At 36.3% G+C, this 24,074-nt stretch overlaps 2 protein-coding genes across 2 annotated transcripts; one reads left to right on the top strand and one right to left on the bottom strand.

The window, feature by feature from the left end:
• Positions 1-1,673: 1,673 nt before the first annotated feature.
• tmigd1 (transmembrane and immunoglobulin domain containing 1) lies at positions 1,674-6,993 on the bottom strand. The gene is made up of 6 exons (XM_007556232.2): positions 6,288-6,993; positions 5,695-5,781; positions 5,299-5,577; positions 3,558-3,845; positions 3,341-3,444; positions 1,674-3,256 (listed from the first exon to the last, which is right to left on the bottom strand). The coding sequence occupies exons 2-6, from the start codon at positions 5,756-5,758 to the stop codon at positions 3,245-3,247; spliced, it is 747 nt and encodes a 248-aa protein (XP_007556294.1). The 5' UTR covers positions 5,759-5,781; positions 6,288-6,993; the 3' UTR covers positions 1,674-3,244.
• A 3,429-nt stretch (positions 6,994-10,422) lies between these two features.
• Positions 10,423-23,167, top strand: LOC103140868 (multidrug and toxin extrusion protein 1-like). The gene is made up of 15 exons (XM_016673719.1): positions 10,423-10,687; positions 10,991-11,092; positions 13,651-13,719; positions 13,789-13,937; positions 14,296-14,338; positions 16,409-16,453; positions 16,916-17,013; positions 17,616-17,713; positions 18,846-18,959; positions 19,490-19,557; positions 19,638-19,746; positions 20,538-20,613; positions 20,697-20,766; positions 20,853-20,985; positions 23,028-23,167. The coding sequence occupies exons 1-15, from the start codon at positions 10,475-10,477 to the stop codon at positions 23,147-23,149; spliced, it is 1,509 nt and encodes a 502-aa protein (XP_016529205.1). The 5' UTR covers positions 10,423-10,474; the 3' UTR covers positions 23,150-23,167.
• Positions 23,168-24,074: the final 907 nt, after the last annotated feature.

Genomic DNA, 24,074 nt, shown 5'->3' with positions numbered 1-24,074 from the left:
TTTTAAAATTCAAATACTTACTAGAGATACAAAATCACAAAATATGTACTGCCACAAAATATTTTTCTTAATTATAATGTTGAAAATGCCCAATAATTAATGTATGCCGTCTTCACTTTTCGTATTGGTGAAAAAAAAGTTCTTTACAAGACATAAAGGTTGCAAATATATTTGAAGAGGATAAAAATATAAATATAGAACAGAGGAATAACATTCAGTTATGAAGGAACATTTTCTTTCTTGTTTTTGCTTTATTTGTTTCAAATGTTCAAACTGATGATTAAAAACAACAACTAGATAACCCAAAAAAATTAAGCAGTTTTTGAATTTTCATCTTATTGTTTAAGGAGATAACGGCATTCAAAAATAATCTGCCCGTCAGTGAAATTGTAACCAACACCCTCTTGTTAAATCATGAATCAATTGATGAAAACTACTTGGTTAAAGAAAATCTCTTTCTTGACAAGTTTAAAATTTCCCAGCAATTTTGTTTTTGTTTTTGTTACTGTTTGTGTTTTATGTGACATTATGTTCAGAAAATCAATAAAACATGTAATTATATGTATAAAAAAGGTTCTACCAGCAACACCCAGGTCTGACTATTGCCTGACCAGCTGAATCAAGACTTCTCTAAACACTGCTGACTTGCATCAGTTAAGTTCAATGTTCACAATTTAAAAATAAGAAATAGGCTGTATACAAATCCAAGATAAAAAAAATAATCACTATTGAAATAACTTAAACCCTGTTTCACATTTACCAGAAACATCTTGATTATATCCAGGATATTAGAGAACAGTATTACAAGACGGAAACAGATTTCCGTCTTGTAAAGATAACATTTCAGAAAATGAACATCATAACAACATAGTTGGACTGAGGTTGATTTGCCACGTTGGAATCAAAGAGACATACTTCATATGTTGCTTTAAATGTAAATGACATTTAAACCAGTAAGGCTCAATAATACAAGAGAATACTATTTATTTAGAAGCCATTCCTTTTTTCTTAAAAACAAACAAACAAAACAAATAAAAAACAATGTAAGCTAGCAATAACAAATAAATAAAGGTTTCATGTTGAAATATTAATTTTGTTTTTTGAAACCAAAGTGTCGATATTATTGATATTATCACCAAATAACATTTTCAACTGTTTAACTTCATCAGAAACTACAGAATATAGTCAGATGTCGATCGTCCTTAAGTGACCTTGAAGTCTATGTTTACTTTGATACCTCTAATTTACCTTGTACTATTGCAGTGTAATGTTTTTCAAAAATGCCCTGTTGGCAGTCGCCCTTCTTGTTTGTCACGTGGTGCTTGTATTATATTTTTAGATTTTTCTTGTGCTTGTGTGTTCACACTATAATGTGAATCGTATTTCCACAGACAGGTTTGAAGGTAAAGTGATTGGCAGACGCCACTTTAAACCTGTGTGTGAAATGCTTTCAAGGGTCGGAGCGATTTGGCAGCCATGTGGCAGAGGGCAAAAATCTGTTTCTCAGGGTCTTCATACACGTCATGAAGAATTTTTCTTCTGCTGTTTTTAAACATGGCGGCGTCTCTTGAAGCTTCCCCACAGGAGATTTCTTCTTCAGCTACGTGTTTCATTAAATTCTAAAATAATATGATATTCAACTGTCACAAAAAAGTTTCCTATCACACAGCAAATGTGTATATCAGTTTTGTTTATTTAATCAACACGTGGTTTACATCAGAGCAGCTGGCGTTGCCTTCTTTCATGTAACCCTCCAGAGTGTTTATTCATGGGCAGGAAAACAAAGATCCAGACCTTGAACCACACAACCTCATAATCCCTGTCCTTTTGTCACATTAAGAGTAAATGTATAACATGATTTTAACAAGCCTGGGCTTTATTGTTGAGTCAGGAGCTAAAGTTCAGTGGACATGTGAACCTCAGAGAAATTAGATTCAAAAATAACGCTTTACAAGACACCGAAATATGTTATGGTGGTTGAATTAAATTCGGATGCTATTACACGAAGTGAAGCTTTAAAATAGTTATCTGAACAATCAGAGAGCTACTGATTTTTTGTCCTTTAGCTGATAGCATAACTTCTTGAGAATCACTGATTTATGTCTGTACTTTGTACGAAAAAAGAAATAGGAGTACTTGTACTTATACATTATACAATTATATATACATATGACGACAATGACAAGCAACATTAAGATACACATATGCATTGATAAACATGTTAAATATTTAAAAATTCAAAAAAGTGCTTAGTGTTTTAAGAGAAATGCTTTTCCTTCATTTAAAAATAAAGAGTTAATAGTTTTTTTTTTTTTTTAAAAAAAACATTTTTGACATACAAAGTTTTGTGATTTTTTGGAAATAGGTTTCTTAATTTAACTGTCAACTCTAAATAACAGGTCAGGATATGAATTTGGTATTAAATCATTGCTAGCATCAAAAGTTGTCAATGTTTATGTCTCCTAAGCTAGAGTGAATAAACCCAGTTCAATTCCAAACCAAAATTTAACATAGCTTTATTTTGAATTTAGTTTTGTTTTTTTGTCCTAACAAAGCATCAAACACAAACTCATTCATCTTAAGTTAAGTTAAATCCTTTCTTTCTCTGCTGACTCCATATTTACATTGTATTTCTTTTAAAATTGTTCAACTTTGTGAATCATTTTGGGGGTTTTTTCTTTGTGGAACAGATAAATAGGTTTATTTCTTCTGTTATACTACATTTAATGCCTCATTGCATGATTCTGAAATCCCTCATTACAGTGTGTTTACTATATAAATTACAGTATACACAAGTTTGTACATTTTGACATACATTTGAATATTTAGCACAGGAAAAATGCTTATTGAGCTGTTAGTGTGGGAAAGCCAACTCTTCTGTCTTCCCCAGAAACAAGGGAACAACGTGATGATTGTAGCCTGAACTAAAAAGAAAATAATAATGGAAACACAATAGAATAACAAATCTTGTTTGAATCTATTAAAATTAAACTAAAATAACTTAATACGATTTAAAACTTACTGACTTACATGTTCAGTTCTTCCAGGAAATACAACTATCTTATTTATTTGTTTACTAATTAGGTGGGGAGAGAGTTTAGCTTTGGGTAAAGTCCAAAAATGTCAGAAATTAAATAAGAAAAAGCCATATAACTGGGTGATCAAAATCTCTTGCACCACGCAGAAGGCTTCGTCGAAGGTCTCACTTCATGACAGTGCAGAGGACCAGGTTCTTTCAGATCACTTATTTGCAGCACTGTTGAAGGAGAATGAAACTCTTAAGAAATTTGTGCTGGAAGAATTGAATGAGTAACGTTTGAGTTTGCTTTGCGTGTGTTACCTTTGCAATCACCCTCCACCGTGAAACTATGGCGAGAAGAGTTGTGAGGGCCACCACCACCACTCCCGCAATCGTCGGCATCAGCGGGAACTTTATGGTCTTATCTGTGGACAAAGACAAATGAAATCAGATAAGCCCTGGCTAATCTGTGGGGTATTATTTGTGTAGATTGTTCAGGTTTCTGTAAACATTTAAAGCTCTCAGTGGGGGAACTGACCTGTGACAGTGACTTGGAAAGTCTTGCTCTGCGGTCCATAGCCGGGAGAGGTTACCGTGCACTGGTAGCTGCCTTCATGCAGGCTTCTGTCCACTTTCTTGGCATATAGCTTGGTGTTAATGCCGTCGTTGGTTATAATGAAGCCACCTGTCGATAGATCCACCAAGGTTCCATTTAGTTGCCACGTCACTGACGTTGCCAAAGGATTGGCCCTCATGTCACATTGCAGGTCCAGTGATTCCTCTTCTTCTAATGTAACTTTCTCTGAACCAGAGAGGTCTGCGGAATCTGAGAAAAAAAAAAATATTGACACTAAAACAAATGAGCAGGTTTAACATGCTTCTGAACATTTGATGTGGGGAATTAGCTGAGACTCAACAGGGTTGTGATGTTCATCCTATAAGGCAGCAATCAGCGGTATGGTTAGGACACCTTTTTCTGATTTTATTTTGAGTTGGAATCAAAGGGACACATGATGGCAATATCAAATAAAAACAATGACAGCAAAACCTCTACGCTGTCCAGGCTGTTTGGGCGTGGCTTCCACGCAGTGCCATTTTGTTCTTTACTACTTCATGAATCATCATAAAATGCTCAAATCTAACGTGTTGCACAGAAAAATTGATAATAGAACAACTCTCCAAAAATCCTAAAATACTTCTCAGATTATAACACAATCTTCTGTTGAAGTAAAACTACACACTTTTACAGTCAATGCAAGATGTGTAAGACAGGAAATTGATGAAGTAATTTCATCCAAAGCAGGTTAGACCAGTTATTAGGAGATAGGGTGTTCCCATTTTTTCTTTAGCGAGAAAATCCATTTGTGTTTATATATTTTATTTAATAAGGGGAATCAGGTTAATACTTAGTTTTAAGCTAAAATTAAATCATTTTCTTTTCCAGAAACAAAAAATTAAAAGAACAACATTGAATTGTATTTTTTTTTAAAGGAATTGAATTTTTAATGTGGGTTCCTATTTTTACAACCTGAAACAATTAACATAAACTAAAGAGTGAAAGATCTTGAAATATCCATAAAAAAAGGGCATTAATAATATAAGTAACATTGGTTTAATAGTAGATGCATCAGTCATAAATTGTTCCTTTTAGATGTGATTTGTTTTAGGAGTCATAAGATTGCTTTTTAAAAATAATTACCTGGCCTGAGATTGAAAATGGGCAATTTTGTCTTGAACATCTCATGTCAAATACTGGAAATCCTTTTTCTTTTCAGCTTTATTAAATGCATCAAAACTAAGAACCACAATCATTTTCAGTCTACAACAGGATACAGTTATCTATGTTTTGATGGATAATATTGGGCTAATTTCTTTTCATTTTCTCATAGTTTAAAACCACCTCTTCACTCATTCAATCTGCAACACATTTTTTCTTTTATGTGTTTGTGTAGCTCTTAGATAACGACACTCAATGCAGGATGTTACACTTCATGGAAATCTACACTGAATGTAAAGCGACTTCCTGGTTTTTCATAGATAAAAATAGCAAGAAAATTACAAAAATTAGTTTTATAAGAAAAACGGTGCTGAAAACATTTTCAAACTGAAACCATGTTTAACACAAAGACCTTAAAATGTCAAAGGCAAAAGTTGAATCCGAACCATATAATACCAGAATGAACCAAGATTTAAAAAAATAATCTCAAACTTTTAATCTCTTGTTATTTTTTTAAAAAGTTCACCTCATGATTAGTGTAAACATCCGTTAATGGACTCACATGTGACATTGAGGGTGACGGAGGCCGAATGGGAGGAATTGCTCTTCAGCTGACAGGTGAACGTGGCGCCATCATCCTTTTGGATGACAGGATTGATGCACACACAGCTTCTATTCTCTTTGTTTCCATCATTCAGTTTAATCATAGCGTCATTCCTCAGCCACACCAACTCCTTATCCTCATGCGTGCCATTAAGAGTACAGACCAGAGACACTGTGTCTTTAATCTTAGTCTGGATTACACCATCAAGTGGTTCGGGAGAGGACTCAATGTAGACGACTTGGAAAGAAGAAATACAAGTGACGGGTTTGATGCATCAAATACTGAAAGAATGATAAGTTGAAAACCAAGACAGAGGGAACAAATGTTTTATGTATGTAAAGAGGCGAAGCTTACCTGATGTTTGGCTTGCACAGGAGGGCAGCAAAAATAAAAGTGCGATACTGATCATTAACTTCATTTCGATGGTCTTCTCAGGTAAACCTAAATAAATAAAAGATATTCATATAAACACCCAAACTATATGTTTAAAGTTTTAAATCTTTCTGTATTTGTTGGTGTTTTTTATTTTATTTTATTAATGACTGTTATCCATGAGTCCTTCTCCAGTCTAAATACCCTTATGACAGCTTGGATCAGCTTTAGCTCCAGCTCAGTTTAAACTGAAACATTATTCACAAAACAAATAAATGCTTTTGTTTCCAGATGCAACGGGAAATAACTGTTAGCATGACAACCTATGATATAACAAGAATTTTTGTCATCATAAATAAAGGTAAAGTACTTTAAACAATTTTTTAAAAAATATCTCTGTAATATGTTTGATCCTTGGCATAACTGTGGCTCACAAGATAAGGTTTTGCCATCACAATGAGAATTTATTGATAAATTAAGTGGCAAGAAGTAAAGTACATTTTTTAAATCTTCCAATATGTGTGGAAGCTATTTTGTAAAAATAAAATAAAATAAAATAAAAAAGATTCACTCACCTTTAACTTTCTGTTTATTATTTTATCTTGTCAGTCTTCCCTGCTGTGATCAGTGTGTGTGAATGTGAGCATATGAAAGGCGGTCTGAATCCTCAGCCACTCTTAAACACCCCACAGGACACTTTTACAACTTCTCTGCCCCAAAATAACTTTTTTTCTTTCCTCTCCAGGTTTTATTTACCTGTTCCTGGCAACACCCTGTCGGTCCTTCCACCCTGATTTTATTCCATTCCTCGTTTTATTGTCATGCTGGTGTAACGTGCAAACACAAGGAATCTTTTTATTGGCAATGGCCATTAAAGTTGCACTAAAACCTGTTGGGTGTGGGTGGAGGGCTGAAACGTCACATTTTACAAGACTCTTTTTATTCCTGTTTTTAGGGCTTTGATGTTTCCTTATGACTGCATGTAGAGATTAGCTTTGAAAAGATAAAAAATAAAAACACGAAGACAACAAAATGTTTTTGTTTTTTCATAACCTTTGATGGAAATAACACAAAACCACAGAAACTGTGATGGAGGGACTTATGGAGTAACATGTGGGGAATTATTATTTGTTGACTGATTTTGTGTTTTCTTGTTAAACTCTGATAATATGGTGTAAGCAAAGATCCGTGGTTTTCCTTTAGTTTTCCTGCATAAATAAATCAGTGTAGGGGATCTGGCATGGTGTTACGCAACACCTGAGAGTCTTCAGACACGTGTGGGGCTTGTTGCGAAACCGATCATTTACCTGACAAACCTCAGCTTGCTAAATCCCAGGTGTCAATGGACTTACAGATCATAGGTGATAAGGAGAAGGTCTCAGTAACCTTTTTGATTCATATCTCTACCAACTTTGCATATAGAAACTGAATGTTCTGCTCATTCTTTTCTCACATTAGAAGAAAAATTAATGAGTTTGGACGGAGAGTGAGTGTAAACATCAGTTTTTCACTGATTCTCAGTTAGTTTCAAGTCTTTTTACCAGGTCACTTTAACACATGAATAATCCCCTTCACAGCTAGAGGTGAACTGCAATCTTAACTTCTTCTGAATACCACTGCAGAGCGCTGCATGTGATAGCATCTGGACAATTTAATTATGTGGTACATCCTCTAATACCTCTCGGTGTCAAAAGAAGTCAAGTGGAGGCTCTTGAGAGCCACAATTTCCTACACTTTTACATTTCAGGATTCTTCACTAGAGGAAAAAGTCATATGTAGAAAAACAGCACTAAAAAAACTGCATTTCATAAAAATCTAAAAGAACCATTTTGAAACAAGATGTCAGAAGAATTCCTCAGATTTTGGTCCATGTTGACGTGACAGCAGCATCACACCAATTTGTTGGATGCACACCTGAAATGTAATGCACATCCTAAATGTGCTCTATTGCATTGATTTCTGGTGACTATGAAAGCTACTGAGGTGGAACAAACTCATCATTTTCAAGAAACCCTGTTTGTGATCATTTGACCTTTTTGAAATGGTGCATTTGCTACAGAATGTTCCTTTAGGAAAATGGATACACTGTGGTCATAAAGGGGTGGAAATGGTCAGCAGCAACATCCAGGGAGGCTGTGATGCTTAGACCAAAGTTTGCAAAGGAAGTATCCCCCAGAAGACTGATAAAGGCATAATAAATCAATGGCTCCCATTGGTAGAGCCAAATCTTCACCCTACAAGCTGAAGGCAGCTGAAATCCAGACAAGGACACAATGCTCCCACAACCCTCAATCTGTCTGTGAGCAATTTTGGTGCAATTTACCATCACCTTTCTGATTTAACACACAAGAAATTGATCAGGTGTACCTAATAACATGGGCAGAGAGTATATGTTTGCAAATGAAAATGCACTGTGTCCTATTTCAGTTTCATAATCCATCTATATTTTCTTTTTTGCAAGAAAGTGTAAAGATAAAGAGAATGACTAACCTATACTTAAAAACAAAACAAGTTAACAATCCCACCAGGAACAGGGATCAAATGCCATTTTAAGATTATCTGAAATGTTTAACACTTGATGAAACATTTAGTTTTCAACTTCTTAGACAATTTTTCTAGTTTCAACTCCAACTTTGTCTTCATTCTAACAGAAGTCCATGAAGGAGAGCTTTCTCTTTGTTCTCCTTTATCTAATTATGAAAGACCAACACAATCATCATCAGCCAACCAGAACTTAAATTTATCTGAACTGTAAAAACTGCACAGTGGAGTCAACATACCTACTTTTCCTGTTGTTTGATTGGATTGTGGAAAACTAAAACTTCTTTAGAAGAGCAGCAGCTAACAACACATTCACAGCAGAGTCACTCTGCGCTGACTGGGTAATGATTATTTGCAGGGAAATCTGTGCAGGAAGTGAGAAACTGTGGATTTGTGGTTCATCCCAAATGAACCAGTCGGAGAGATTTGTGAATTGAAGAATCACATTCACAAGATAAAGCTTCAAATTGGTACAAGCTATTTTCTTGTTTCCCTATTAACTTCTGAAAATCCCTCCAGGGGCTTTTTCTTAATCACTTAACTGACTTGTTGTTGGTCAACTTCAATGACAGCAAGAGGTTTTTCTACGTAAATTATTTTTAAAATCTGCAAATAATGACATGTTCCAGATTGAAAAACCTAACAAGAGTATTTTCTTGAATTTATTGTCCTTCAGTTGAATGGAGTTGTAAAATAATACAAAGTGTCGTCATTATCTCTTCACACAGAACTGAAATGCTTTTTTATGAGTGCTGTTTGTAAATGTTTCCAGGAGCTTTTTCTAGCTTACCCACTAGGGTGAGGCATTGGCCAACTCTGGCAGAGATTATTCCTGCACTTCTATTTCCAGAAAGATATTTGACTAAAAAAGGAGAAATATATATTTGAGTATATGCATAGATACAAAGTCAACTTTTTTGTGTTTTTTTTTCTCTGTCTAATCAAAAACAAGAAGTTATTAAACTTCTACCAGCTTAAATTACTTTGAATAAAAATCCAAAACCCTTCATTGAGGTTTAGCTGAGCATGTGTGCCCAATTTATTTAGTTTTCTACATTTTAAATGTCTTTGTCTGTTACCTTTGTGTTTCCTTATGCCATTGCAAGCTCTACATTTCTCTTTTCAGGAAATCTCTACCTATTTTCATCAGAGGTCAAAGATCATCTGTAATTTCGACACATCCATGGCTTGAGAAGAATGCTCTCTTCATGTTACATTGCACAACTGGTATGCTTGCAACCTGTGCACATAGTGTATAAACAAATCATTTACTCATACATTGTACATTTTTTAATATGAGTTCTGAAAACACCGTCCCCTAAATCTACATGCTGCATGGTTGAATGAACTTGTTCATCAGCATCAGGTAAAGTTACATTTACACGTTTCTATGAAATTCCAGAGCTCAGTCAGCAAACATGGATAAGAGCAAGTTTGCATGTTCATTTGACTCGTTTTCTTAGAGTTGAGGGAGAACGCAGGCATCCAGGCAGTGGACAAAGTACACTTGGCGTGAGATAAGATCAGCGTCTAATGCATTGTGCAACAAAATAAAATGGAAAAAAGAGCAAAAGATATGCGATAAAACACAAATATGATTTAGCTTGCAGTCGGTCAATGTAGCTCCTTGCATATGAGCAACAAACAAGCATTCCTCATCAGATTACTGCGGAGGGCTCAGAGACCACTCATACAAACCCACACAGGCGCTTTGAAAGCATGGCGCTTTCTCACTGTGTGTATCCAACTCAAACATTTATCCACTGTTCATTGCCCCCCAACAATAACCCGCCTCCCACAGCCCTGATGTGACCCCTCCGTCAGCGGCGTAAACCTGAAGGGCAGGCACAGAGTTCACATGACTTTAATGACTCTTTGTTTTGTTGTTGTTGTCATTTTTTGTTTGCCTGTCAGGAAAATGAACAAGACATATGTAATCAATCCTCATGAATATCCCATCAACTCACCTGTTTTTTTTTATTTCTCTGCTTTCTTTCTTTCTGTCACTCATTCTCTTTTGTTCCTCCTGCAAACAGTGTGATGCAATCAATAACTTACAAAAAGTGCCTGTGCTGAACACATAGGCCAACTCTCTTGCCCCCGTCTCCCTCCCTACCATTGCCCTCTTTCCCTCCCTCTCTCCCTCTCTCCCTCCCTCCCTCCCTCCCTCAGTTGCTCTGCAGCTTTTCTTTCCTGTCCTGTCTTCTCTCCCTGTGCTTGAATGGAGAGGCCGGGCTCTCTGGAACCCGCACCCCCCTTGCAGGGTGCAGAACCCGTTGCTGGGGTTCATGCTGCCAAGATGGAAGCGCCTCCTGCGGATGAGGGGGCAACATTTGCCAGCTCCAAGCTGTTTTGGTGTGGGTGTGTGAAGCGTTGGCTGCCTCTGGCCTACAGAGAGGAACTTTATCACGTCTTACGACTCACAGGCCCCCTGGTGAGTAGACGGAAACTGAAGTGTTGCTCTTTAATCTGCAAAAAGCTGCGATCGGAGTGACTTTACTTGATTTGATTTACTGTGTGATGTGCTGTTCATAACCCAGTTTAATAGTGCAATCATTTGCGAATATTTTATGTGTGCTGAAAGTAAAAAAAAAAAAAAGCTTCTGCTTATCAAATAGGGGCATAATTAGCTCATGGCTGCTGATTTCACACCACTGCTATCTAACTTCTTTATTTTGTAGTTGCCTGGATGCAGTTAGTGGCAGTAGCTAAATCAGTCCAAACTGTGTTTCTACAGCTGCTGTCCCGGATTCTGAACTTTCTCCTGCCGTTTGTTATCACCATTTTTTGCGGTCACATTGGAAATGCAGAGTTGGCTGGATATGCCCTTGCCTCAGCGGTATGAAATTGTTCTTTTGCAGATTAACAATGCCATAAAGTTTGCGTGTGCATGCGTGTGTGTGTGTGTGTGTGTGTGTGTGTGTGTGTGTTAGATGATTAGAAAATATCTCAGGTGTTTGAATTGTTATCAGTTCTTGACAGAATGCATCTTTTTATTGACAGGATTCAATCTGTGGATTTTTAGATGTCATCAAATAAAGTTTAGAGAATTATGCTTATTTTCAGTTCCAGTTTGTTCTCTTTTTTTCTTTGTTTTGATCAAGACTTGTTGAGAAGTAAGATTTCAGTTTTATTGTAGGACATAAAAGGGCTTCTAATGCAAGCAATGATGATTTCCAGACTTGTGAAAGTTCTTGTGTGAATGCTCTCCTGTTCGAGCTCCTCCAAAGAAAGAGTCAGTTTATGCAATTTATTTACGAAAATAAGGTTTACTCAATTTTCAACCTCTCCATAGAGTGATCATTCAAAGGTTAAATAGACCAAAAACACCCAGCTGGGCAACACAGGGCACCAGAATGCATTATGGGAAAAAAAGCAAACCAGCTAAATAAGCGTTACTTCGGCATTTATGACCTTCCTAATCAATGCTGGAAGCCAAACATTTTCCCTGAAGGTTCTCTTTCCGCACACAAAGCAGCAATGCTGCAAAACAACAATGGTTTAAGAATAGCTTGAGAAGCACAAAGACTTAATATATGGACTTAGGCCGTTAAATTAATCAGAACTCTGTCCAGTGGATCAAGGGGCTCCACAGATCACAAGGCTGATCAGTGGACTGGTCAGATCACAAGACTGACCAGTGGAGGCCCCACTATGCAACTTGCAGGACTTAAAGGATCAGCTGTTAACATCTTAGCGCCAGATACCACAGTGCACCTTCAGAATTCTGGTGAAGCCCACCTCTTGGAGATGTTAAGGCCGCTTTGGCAGCAAAAAGTGGTCATGATGTTTTGCCTGACTGGTGTATTTAAAACAGGACATGAAGTTTAAAAAAAAATAAATGTGTTCTTAACATGTGGAATTACATAAAACTTTCTAATATATAAAAATAGACTGACAAAAAGACACCAGCTTATACTTTGCTTCAAATTAAAAAAAATTAATTTGAACTTCTTTTTAAACTATTCTTTCTGAAATATTTTCTCCAATGAGTTTGTGACTGCAAAGCTCAAGGTGGTTTGGTCAGGTTTAATGTTTTACGTTTTAATGTTTTAAGTCCTCTAATAAGTTTCTCATTGGAGATGAGAAGGGCGTCGCTCCATAGATAACAAAACAATAATAACAGGAGGAACTTTTTTTGGGGGATGGGGGGATTTCAGCAATCAAACTCTTCTTATAATTACTGACCATTTTTTATGTTTCCATTGGTATTTTAATGATGAGCTAGCTACCAGTCTTGTAAATTCAAAACAGGACTCTGGCTGGTAAACTCCAAAACATTAATAATTACATCCAAAAATCGTGGTGTTAAAAATAAAACCGAAACATGCCAGGCATGAACATTTTGAATCTAAATTTACATGCGATGTAGAGAACATAATGCATCATTCATGTAAAAATATTTCATTATGGTTAAAGTTGCTGTCGCTGCTCAACTGCCGGTAAATTTTAATTATTGTTAATCAATTTGTACTGAGTTGTGTATTATTGTCGCCAGAATACTGTTGGGTTTCTTGGTGTCCGAGTGTTTGCATGTTAGACATACAGAATACGATGTGTCAGTGGGTGAGCGTGATTTGCAATACACATTAAAGATCTAAAACAGCGGGAAAAAGAAGGCACTTAAAGTGACAAATTAAAATAGTTAAAGAAACACAACTTGTCCTGGTTCATGGCTACATGTACAGTATCTCCCTGTCTCCAGTCTGTCAAATGTTTTACGTGAATCCGTGGGCAGTCATTAACTTTGCTTGTGTGCCCTGTTTTAAAAGACTCATAAAACACTGGTTCTGTCAACATATGTGCAAAGGGTAGATAATCACATTTCAGACTTAGTTGAGCTCAGAATTATTGAAATTTAAGTTTGAAATAATCTTTTAATCCTACCAACGTGTTTCTTCAGGTTAAAATAACATTTATTATTGGAATAACTCAGTTAGAATCATGGCTTAAATCTGACAAAGTGCCTGTAAAGAGAGCTAAGCATTAGGGTTATGACATGGAGACCTTTCAGACTCAATGACTTAGGATAACATTACCTCTCTGCAATGGTCAGAATATCAGTGGAAACAGACAAACAGCTGGGCGCTTGTAATGTTATCCTTTTACTTTATGTATTGAGAATTTTATAAATAATTGCTGACATGCCTCTACTCTCTTAAAATATAACAAACAATTTAAAACTTCCCATATTTATTGTATTTACACATTACTGTACATATGTGTATTCGTAAGATCTATTCTTCTAACCCTGAGTAGTTTGTATTAAACTTAAACTGAGTTTGCAAAGTTGATCACAAAACATCTTTTAATTGTAGGCAAAATCTAGATATTTGCGTGAACATCAGATTTAACGTGAAACATCTCATAACTGAGTTTTGTTGTCTGTTGCTTTAGATGATCAACGTGACAACAACTGCAACGGGCTATGGCCTGACGATGGCGTGTGATACTCTCATTTCCCAGGTGATCCGAGCGCTCCGTCGGTGATTTATTGTGCTTGAAACAAGCCACTGAAACGTCTCTGTTTTGCAGACATATGGCAGCAGGAACATGAAACGTGTGGGAGTTATTCTACAGAAAAGCACCCTGATCCTGCTGATGTTTTGTCTGCCTTGCTGGGCTCTCCTTGTCAACTCCCACAATTTACTGCTCCTTCTTCAGCAAGAGCATGAAGTGGCCCGGTATATCCTGCAGCTCTGATATCTTTATACTCTGTCTGGGATAAACTGTGGTTTAGAACATAAAATACAAAAAAGGCTTATCTTCATCTTCAAGGCCAAGGCTGACAGTTAAATTATCTTTAAGCAGTTTATTATTCAGCTTTCTACCTTTACCAGTGGACGAAATCTAGTAAGACCCCAAGTGAAGATTTCTATCTCTTTAGTTCATTTATTACATTTACAAACACAATAAAGCATTGATTTGAAAACATAATTTTCATTCTGCAGAAACAGGGTATGAAAAGTCAAAAATCTAACTGTGTTTATGGCACTTATTGAAAAGTGTTTCTTTTTTTTCTTTTCTTTTGCAACATTTCAGAATTGCCCACCTTTACGTGATGGCGTTTCTTCCTGCTGTTCCAGTGAGTACAATAAACTGAACTTGTCTATTTATATTTAAATATAAACTAAATACATATTTAAAAATTATGCATTTAGCCAGTAAAGCAATTCAACAGAAGTACTAAAAGCTGCAGTTTTACCAAAAATGTTCCACAGTGGGGAAGTTGTAGTCAACGTGCCGTCCTGTTTTAGCTTTCCACAATATATTCTTTCATATTGAGGCCAAAAAGTTTAACTTTGGTCTCATCTGGACAGGACACCTTCTTCCACGTGCTTTCTATTTCATACAAAGCTTGTGGTGAATTTTCTTTCAACGACTTTCAAGTGTATCAACACTTCTTGCCGTTCTTCCGTACGCTCCAAATTTCAACACCTGACCTGTAAATCTCTGCAGCTCCTTCAGGTTTAGTATGGGACTCCTAAACCCATTCTCCATTGTCTAGTCTCAATCTAACTGGTTAATGTCTGGTTTGGTTCTTGCCAAGTTGAGTTTAGCTCCACTAAATGTGAGAGTGAATATGAGCAAGAACATGAGCGGGAATGTGGGATTGTGGTTGAAGCTCAGATGGTGTAATTTTGCACATATATCCTTGGGTGCCAGCAATCTCTCTATATATTTGTTTGTTGTGAGCTGCTTGGTTCAGCTGACAATGTATGTGCTCTTCTGCCACAATAGATAAAAAGGTTTGGACCTGAAGGTTTGACGGTAGAATTATCAATCTGCAGCTCGCCATCTCATCAGCTACTATATGGCCTGAAAATGATGGTGGAGATGCTGCTGTTAGAGGAGTTTCCGTCACTTTGCTCATCTAGTGACGTAAATCATGTGCCAATCAATGAATGCAGTCAGCTGTCAATCAAATCCTTGCGTGCAACACACGGCTTGAGGTGTTTATGAAAAATGAGGAGGAACTATGGTGGACCTGGTAATAGAGACGTGGCTTTAGCTGCTTTTCTGATCGATAATCATTGCTTGTTTTGACAATCAGTAGACGTCCATATCTTGATAGTGTTTTGAAGGTAATTGATTGTACTTGATGTAATTGTCCCTGTTACCCGAGTAAAAAGGTCTGAATACTTTTTGCTGGTCAACCACACAACATGCCAGATGAATACACTGGAGCTTATAGTTGGATGTGACAGAATGCTAAGATAGTTCTGGGGTTAGAAATAGGAAAAAGAAATCATTTGTCATTTAAATTGTAGGGCTTTCCACAATTTGCATGTGTCCAAAGTTTTGCGGGTGTCCTTAGGTTTCCTGCAGTGGCATATAGGGGAGTCTGTGGTGTGTGGTTTCATACAAAAAAGAATACAAACATCCATGCTAAATTTGTAAAAAAAAGAAAAGAATATGCAGAATCAGGTGAAAGCCAGCTCATTCATACATTAAATCTTCTGAACTGACGGGTGCACTTTCTTTTTTACCATGGCTGTATGATCATGCTTAAAAACAAAGTAAAGCTTAGAATATTAGGAATTTGTTGGCTTGATAGTTCTGCCATTCCTGGTTATCTTTTCATTCTCATTTCTAATGAACTAAGACAATCCAGCAGTTGAATAATGCAATTATTCAACTGAGATGGATAAGAAACACAATTTCCTTTTAAAAAGTCGATGCTGCGGGGTAAACTGTTTTCATCATGGCTGACTTTCAACAAAAATAACAAAGACGTGGAATACCAAGCTCTTCTTGCCATCTATGAATTTAAAGCTTTTTAATTAACCACTGATTTTGCTTTATTTAAAAACTTTGCCGCAATTTGGAGGCGTCACAAAAAATATGAATCAAAGGACACTGAATTACCTCCTGAAGCACATTAACCTAAAATCTGACTGTAGAGTTCACTCTTGAATGTTTAGTTTCCAAAGTTCATCCCACTTTACATGTATTTCATATTTTATTCTAAGATATATGACATTAAAACAGTACTGTTTTATTTACCTACTTATGCACTTAACACTAAATAAGACATTTGAGAATCATAGGTCTCAAGATCATCATAAAATTGTAATGTTTTAAAGATACTGCACACCAAGAGATATATGAGATCAGTCATATAAAAACTGACTTTTGTCTCTTTTTGTTCCAGGCTATGTTTTTGCATCAGCTGCAGGTTTCTTATCTACAAAACCAGGTACTTTCCCGGAAAAAGTATTTTTCTGCTCAGCTACGTTACATCTCAAAATCTGAGTTTGTGGAAACTTTTTAAGGCAAAACCTTTCAACCTGTTTTGACAGTTTAACTGTATTTCTTCTCTGATCCCGTTTTTGTTTCCTTTTACTTATTTTATTGGTTTACCTAGTTTATTGGTGCAACAGTTTTCTACTAAACTTTCCATTTTGCTACCTATCTTCATGATGTCAGACATCATGAAGATAGTCCTCCCTGACTGGTTTATCAGATTTGATCATTATGATATATTTGACTAAATGATCCATTAATATTTAATCTTGTTGGATAATTTCTTTGGTGTACATTTTTCTTATACATGTGCTATTTTTTTCTGTTTTTCAAGTTTTATGGCCAGCCAGTGTTTGAAAATTGTCACTGCAGACTTCCTTTCTAATTCTAACTTCTATATTTTTGTATCTATCAGGGGATCATTCTACCCCAGATGTACACAGCTGCAGTAGCCAACATTTTGAACTTGGGGATCAATTTTCTTCTTATTTCTGTGCTCGAGCTGGGTGTAATGTAAGTGTGCCTAACATTTCCTGCCTTTGAAATTTTGATGGACTTTGTATCGACTGATATGGTATCAAACCTCAGAAGTGAGAACAGATAAAATACATAATAATCAATAAATGAAAAGAGCAGGAAGTCAAAGAGAAAGGGAAGGTATGCATTCAAGAGAAGCATTTTTTTCTACATTTTATCTTATAATTTGTCTTTGAAGGGTAATTTGTTTTTTGTTCACACCGAGTCAGCAGTTCACTGACGTTTATTATTTTTGATCTTTATTTAGAGAGAAAGGGTCAGAATAGGGCAAAAACAGACAAGAAAGAAATGTTACGGCTCATTCCAGATTCCAGCTGTACAAACATTTGATTCATCAGCAATTTGACCAATCGGGCCTCCCTGTTCGGGTCGCGTCTCCCCACTTGCTCCATATCAACCAGGGACACCTGCTAAGGGCCTATTGAATGATCTTACCGTCCCTTTATGTGCAAGTCGCAGTGTATGTTTTTCCTCTGTATGGTTCTGCAGAGATACACTTGTAAAATTACATCTTTACACCGTCTGCCGTAAACCAGATTAAGAAATAAATCCGTTCTGTCGTGTGTGTGTGTTTGCAGTGGATCAGCGGCTGCCAACAGCCTCTCTCAGATCATCATTTGCCTTCTGTTGTTTGGCTACATCAGGTGGAAGAAGCTCTATAAGCAGACATGGGGAGGTAAGATCAAGAGGCTCTTTTATCAATAGACTGTCACAAAAATATACTTGGATTCTTTATTTCTGTTAATTCTGATGATTATGGATTGAAGACAGTGAAACAATTTTTTCACTGTTTTGCCTGAATTACACCATTGTTATGTGGCATGGAGGTGATCAGCATGCAGATCTGCTGAGTTGCTAATAAAGACTTTCAGCTCTTCTGCATTGACTATGGAGACTCAGAGGTGGACAGAGCAGCCAAAAGTTTGTACTCAAGTAAGAGTAGAACTGCTTCAGCATATTTTTACTCAAGTAAAAGTAAAAAATAGCTGTCTAAGAAATTACTCAAGTAAGAGTAAGAAAGTATTTGGTAAAAAGTCTACTCAAGTAGCTGATCAAATTATCAATCATTTAATATTTAAAAATGACACAACCAGACGGACCAAATTGTAAAGTTAAGTGGAAACTTTGGTATTCTAAGGACCAAAATGACAATCATTCATATAAGCAGAAAAAAAAAATATTACAAAATCAGATGAAAGAAGTTTTTTCCAAATCAGTTTCTTTCAACAAAGAAAAAAAAAATTGAACAAAAACCGCAGGAGTGTGTCTGTGTCTGGTGAATGTTTGGTTAAAACATGTTTGTTTTCCATTCACTGGGTAGAAAATCCATAAATAACAAATAAAATGGTTGTGGCTCATGTCCTGGATACATCTGTGTACTTTGGTTCTTGAAACATTGACTCCATTTGCAGCACAGACGTTGTGATTGTCCCTAAAACCTGAAATGAGTAAAAGCTGCAGTTATAACCATTGCTAATACATCTTTTCTACCCCATTTTTTCCTTACGCCTAACTTTCCATTGATACATTTTATAGTTTCCTTCCTTGTAAAAGGTTTGTTTGACTATCTACTGTTTTCCAGATGATTCTATGGAGCGTGAAATATGATTTCTATTTAAAAAATGTTTTTTTTTATAACTATTCTAATGTCATACATTTTTTTCCTCAAGTTTAGTTAATTTTGTTAATCAAAATTAATGTCTAAAATTAAAATATAAGATCCTGACAGATTAAAAAATATTACAGATATTTATCTGGGTTAATGGAGTCGTGCTTTTTTCTAAGAATCTGGATAAACCTTTTTGCAGGTTGGTCCACTGAATGTCTGCAGGGCTGGGGTTCCTACATGAAGCTGGCCGTTCCCAGCGCATTCATGATCTGTTTTGAGTGGTGGGTCTGGGAGGTTGGAGGCTTTCTTGCAGGTTTGTGTTTTATATTTTCTTTTACACAATCGCATCACAATTTTGACAGGATATCTTCAAAATCGTCTTGGCAGACCTGATAGAGTTTCTGTAAATTGGTTTCTTGGAATGGAGCAATGATTCCCAGCCTGTGGAAATCCTTAATATGATTTATACATACAGACAATAAAAGAAACAAAAACATTTTAATCATTGTATGTTGCTTTTACACCTACATCTGTCAATTACAAGTCTGTTCATGGGATACAACTCAACTAAAAGAATTAAGTAAATTTATGATATTGGCTCAATTTATTTATTTAGAAATGTGCTTCACCTGCACACATATTAACTCTTCACAGTTAAATTGTCAGATAGATGCATCATCCTGAAATTTTTTTTTGTACATTCTTTTTATTGAAAAAGGTAAATCCTACTTGTTATGATGTATTGATTTAGTTTTGCTCCAGTCTAGTAATATCTGTTCCACTTGCTGACATGCTCTTTCCCAAACTGTTATACTCAAACCCAAAACTTTTGATTATTTTTAGGTTGGCTTGGAGAAGATGACCTGGCTGCCCAGCATCTGATGGTAGAAATAGGAGCCATAACATACATGGTACGCATCATTAGAAAGAAATGATCACCGGGGTTATTTACAAACATAACCTGGACTGAATAACATATGCTTTCTTGCAGTTTCCTTTAGGTATCCACGCTGCAGCCTGTGTGCGTGTGGGGAACGCTTTGGGAGCCGGGAACACATCAAGAGCCATAATCACCTGCAAAGTTGCCTTAGTTCTTTCAGGTATGAAGATACTTATTACATGCATTTGAAGTAGAAAGAATCCAATACATTGCTTTAAAAACATGTGACATGCACAAGTAATCAGCCATTGATTGATACATTTGATGTGTATTTGATGATTACTCTTGACGATTTTAATGCTTGTGCTCGATAAAACGGCTCGTTTGCTGTTCCCAACATGATTAGTTACTGCGTCATGTTTTTATCATGTAAAGCACTTTGATCTGCCTCTTTGCTGAAATATGCTACATAAAGAAACTTGACTTAAAGGGTCTTTCAGTGTTTAGCTTCATCTTCTTCAACTTTAACCAGTTTCTTCTGCTACAACCACCATATTTTACTGTGGTGCATTCAGAGTGAGGTCAGTCGAAGTTTTCTGTCACGTATGACTTTTCTTTATTCCACATATTTCTTGTGTTCCTTGAAAGGCTTCCAGCAAACTGCAAATTGGATTCCTTATTGCTTTTATTTTGTCAATCTTCTGTATATTTGTGAAATGTGTGACTAAACAAATCCCCCTTAGCTAACTCAATGATGCTTTGTTTTGGTCTGTCACATGATCACCTCTAAAGTTACAGTTTATAGTTATAGTTTGTGGTTTGAAATTGACAAAAAGTGGAATTAATGTTAGCAAAAGACATTTTCAAAAATTAAACAGCTCTGACACATTCCTACTGGAAGGAAACCGCTTGTGTTATATCCAACACATATGATGGTTATGATCATTGCGCGTCTCTTAACACCAATCTTGAATAATTTGTAAAGTGTCGTATCTTTTCTTTGCACCACAGGAGTGCTGGCTCTGTTCCAGGGGTTCATCCTCGCTGGCTGTAAGTCCGTCATTGGCTACATATTTACCTCAGACGAGTGAGTCTTCAAGCCAACACACATTCATTCCCATGCAGTGAATAAGCAGCTCTGTCTTGATGTGCTCACCTTGTCTTCTGCAGCAAAATTGTGCAGCTCGTATCAGACAACTTGACAGTTTACACATTTCTTCAGTTCCTTGATGCTCTTCTGGTATGTTTTACTTTTGTGTTTTATTTTAATTTGAATTTTTTTCCATCAATTAAATGTTCTTTTAAATATTTTTTGGGATCCTTCAGTGTGTCTGCTCAGGGATTCTTGTTGGATGTGGGATGCAGAAAATCGCAGCCGTGTCAAATTTGATATTTTACTACCTCATCGGCCTGCCTGTCGGAATAGCACTGATGTTTTGGGCCAAGCTGCGAATATTAGGTAATTTGTTCTTGATAATCTTTTCTGTCCATATCACCACATCACAACATCAAAAATGCCTGCATATGCTCTTGTCCAAACATTTTGCAACTGGTGCAGAGACAGCTGGGTGTTTTGTGTCGAACCTTAAATTAGGATTAACCAAAAATCCTGTTTTCCCCGGACATGCTGACATTCTGTGCAGTGCATCCAGCAGCTTTCTGTTATTGTTGAAAAAGTCAAGGTTTTCATTGTTTGACCAATAGACATACTTAAATTGACTAGTGCGATACATGGAATACCACAGCCTTTTTTAAAATTTCCTAGTGGTTGGTTTTTATTCAGTTATAGGCAAGATGCTTTATGGACAAAACACAAAATAAATGTACTTTATACTGTTCTGGTCACAACAAATGGGTGGCAAGGTGAACTGTGCACACAGCTGTTACTGCTCAACTTTCTAAGCTACAAAAGACAAAATGTTCGGGATGCACCAAATTTGATATTTGATATTGATACTGCTACTATGGCAATGTTTTTTACCAACATGACAGAATTAGATATATTGCCCGATGCTTTCTGCTTCTGTGTAATCTCCCACAATCCTGCCCTGCATCACAATCACTGTCACATGGCTCAATAAGTAACACATAATCTGCCCCCTAGACACAAACAAATGGCAGCAAGATGGAAATAAAATTGGTTGTTCATATTGGCGCAGATTTGCTTATTGGACCGATACTGATATGTTAAAAAATAACTGACATTGACCAATACCCATGTTGATTGTTTCACCAAAGTGTTTTATGACTGGGCCAAGTGTCCTCTTTTTTGGATATTAAAATATAACGACCACCTTAAGTTTTTACAGTAAACTGGAAACACGTCTGGGTTCTGCCTTGTAGAGAGTGAAACCTGAAGACACGATTCTCAACTGGAAACAGGTTGAATCCTCCATCTGAGTCAGAGACGTCGCAAATGAATAAATAAAATCTTGCTGTCGTACAGACGATGGACAGACTTATTGGGGTTTTGTCTGCAGGAATGAGGGCGTCACCCTAGTTTGTTGGGGCAAAGAAAGAGCCAAGCTGAACGGTAGCTCTGTTGATTTACTGGCCTATCAATTTTACAACCTTCATCTGTGGCTATCCCGACTAAAACAATAACATCATGGATACAAGTGGCTGTATTGAGCTTCCTCCAGAGGGTGCCTGTGTTTAGCTTGATCAGTTTTATCAAATGTTATCCGTGCCAGAAATGCATTTTTGTTGGATAAAGCAAACAGACGGATGCTTAAAGGTCAGATTTAATCCATTCAGTGATTCCTTCATGATAATTTCATAGTGGCAGAAACAATAATTGAGATTTCGAGCATCACTCTGCAGCATGCAGTCACACTAAATTTACTTTACATTAATCAGCATGTTGCCCTATTTTCTTGCATTTTCTTTACAATTGTTAGTACATGCATACTGAATGACCGGCTCCTAAGAAATAAATTGGGAATTATGTTCAATGTTGATATTTAAGCTCAAAGTTATTTGGAAAGTCTAGTGAGTCCATCCACCACTCTTCCAAGCATTCATAATTTTTCTTCCACAATTTGCCTCCTGCTTTTTGCTGTCCACTTAAATCAGACCTACACAGACCAGCATCACTCCTCTGACTTGTGAAATAAGATGATTATAGTCTCTGTTAATATTTCCTTTGTTAATCAATTAGGAACATCATAAAAAGCCTTAGGAAAGCGTGTTGGATGTACACATATTTCAGACTTTTTGATTTCATCTTCTAACTGAAGGCAAAAGCTCTTTAAAGTAACTCAGACAATGGATTTGAAGCTTACTGTATCTGTGAATAATATTTGTTTTGTTACTTTAAATAGATACAAAAACAGGCCCAAGAGCAGAAATACTGTCATGATGAGTATTTCAGTTTGATTCAATAATAAAAAATCTCAAATAAAATTCAGTTAACTCATTTGGTTACATTCCTTTACTTAAATCAAAACTTGCTTAAGAGCGCAGTAGTTATTTGTCATATGTGCTAATCTGTCTTTTCAGGCTTGTGGCTCGGTCTCCTAATTTGTGTTTTCATCCAGACGGGTTTCTTCCTTGCTTTGATCTTTAAAGCTGACTGGAAAAAAGTGACGCAGAAGGTGAGCTATTCTCTTCTTTCTTTATAAAAGTATACAAATGTTCAAATAAGAAGTGGATTCAATAATAAAAAAACAAGATATTTTGAAGTCAAACTAAGCTGTGATATATATGTTGGACCTTCATTTATGCTTTTTAAGCATTTTTNGTGGTGTTAAAAATAAAACCGAAACATGCCAGGCATGAACATTTTGAATCTAAATTTACATGCGATGTAGAGAACATAATGCATCATTCATGTAAAAATATTTCATTATGGTTAAAGTTGCTGTCGTTGCTCATCTGCTGGTAAATTTAAATTATTGTTAATCAATTTGTACTGAGTTGTGTATTATTGTCGCCAGAATACTGTTGGGTTTCTTGGTGTCCGAGTGTTTGCATGTTAGACATACAGAATACGATGTGTCAGTGGGTGAGCGTGATTTGCAATACACATTAAAGATCTAAAACAGCGGGAAAAAGAAGGCACTTAAAGTGACAAATTAAAATAGTTAAAGAAACACAACTTGTCCTGGTTCATGGCTACATGTACAGTATCTCCCTGTCTCCAGTCTGTCAAATGTTTTACGTGAATCCGTGGGCAGTCATTAACTTTGCTTGTGTGCCCTGTTTTAAAAGACGCATAAAACACTGGTTCTGTCAACATATGTGCAAAGGGTAGATAACCACATTTCAGACTTAGTTGAGCTCAGAATTATTGAAATTTAAGTTTGAAATAATCTTTTAATCCTACCAACGTGTTTCTTCAGGTTAAAATAACATTTATTATTGGAATAACTCAGTTAGAATCCTGGCTTAAATCTGACAAAGTGCCTGTAAAGAGAGCTAAGCATTAGGGTTATGACATGGAGACCTTTCAGACTCAATGACTTAGGATAACATTACCTCTCTGCAATGGTCAGAATATCAGTGGAAACAGACAAACAGCTGGGCGCTTGTAATGTTATCCTTTTA

Source organism: Poecilia formosa, unplaced genomic scaffold (assembly GCF_000485575.1).
Source record: "Poecilia formosa unplaced genomic scaffold, Poecilia_formosa-5.1.2 Scaffold3, whole genome shotgun sequence".
Lineage (NCBI taxonomy): Eukaryota > Metazoa > Chordata > Actinopteri > Cyprinodontiformes > Poeciliidae > Poecilia > Poecilia formosa.
The sequence above is the reverse complement of the archived record's forward strand: the minus strand, read 5'-3'. Positions and strand labels throughout refer to the sequence as shown.